This window comes from Peromyscus leucopus, unplaced genomic scaffold (assembly GCF_004664715.2).
Source record: "Peromyscus leucopus breed LL Stock unplaced genomic scaffold, UCI_PerLeu_2.1 scaffold_1138, whole genome shotgun sequence".
In the NCBI taxonomy this organism is placed as follows: Eukaryota; Metazoa; Chordata; class Mammalia; order Rodentia; family Cricetidae; genus Peromyscus; species Peromyscus leucopus.
The window spans coordinates 47,501-48,328 of NW_023504268.1; the positions used below are offsets into that span (position 1 = coordinate 47,501).

At 41.4% G+C, this 828-nt stretch overlaps 1 protein-coding gene across 1 annotated transcript in view; it reads left to right on the plus strand.

Moving 5' to 3' along the window:
- LOC114686231 (claudin-34-like) overlaps positions 1 to 507 on the plus strand; it is a 591-nt gene extending 84 nt beyond the window's left edge. Inside the window, exon 1 of the mRNA XM_028860889.2 lies at positions 1 to 507. This exon is cut by the window's left edge and continues 84 nt beyond it. Within this exon, the coding sequence (XP_028716722.1) occupies positions 1 to 507 (507 nt within the window).
- Positions 508 to 828: the final 321 nt, after the last annotated feature.

The window sequence follows — 828 nt, forward strand, 5'->3', positions numbered from 1 at the left end:
TGTAGTGTCTCCATGGGCCTTCCTCAGTGGCGAGTATGGTACTTTCAAGAACCCATGGACTCCAAGCCCAGCATGGCCTTAGTAGGACTGTGGAGAACCTGCATCTACCACAATAACAACTACTCCAGCAATGTCCGAGTATGTCACCGATACAACTACCATGACTCCTTCATCCCATTGAGTATTCGAGTTGCTCAACACCTGGTACTGGTCTCCAGCTTTTTGGGGATGGCTGGGACAGTTTCTAGCATTGTTGCTCTTTGGAAAATGTACACAGAGAGAGCAAGGAAGAACACCACCTACAATTCATTTTTCTTTCCAGGGATTCTGAACATCCTCACTAGCAGCTTTGTCCTTTTTGCTCTCTTGTACAATTACTTATGCATCATGAGAAATGAAGATATTGCCTTCCCACCATTTTACCACATCCCATCCTTCCCAGACACCCAGAAAGCTGGCAGCGCCCTGGCAGTAGCAACTCTTGCTGCATTCTTTTTTTTGTGTTAAGTGGCACAATTTTCATTTCTTTCACTTTTCACCCACCTAGACACTGAAATTCATTCTAAGATTTCTAAGTAAATTACCACCTAACATAGCCTTGAAAATTCAGAATTTCCCGGAATTTACAGCAAGTATTTATCAACCTAAAGATGTCAACCTAAAACTTCCAGAGTTCAACACCACCATGTCTGAGGTGGACAAGTGGACCTTCTACTATTGTTTTATACTTTATTGGACAGCTTATGGATTTCATTATGTAAAATTTTGCCTACTTGGTCTTATGATATCTGAGTTTTAATTACTGTTGATGAAGGCAAAGAATTCAAG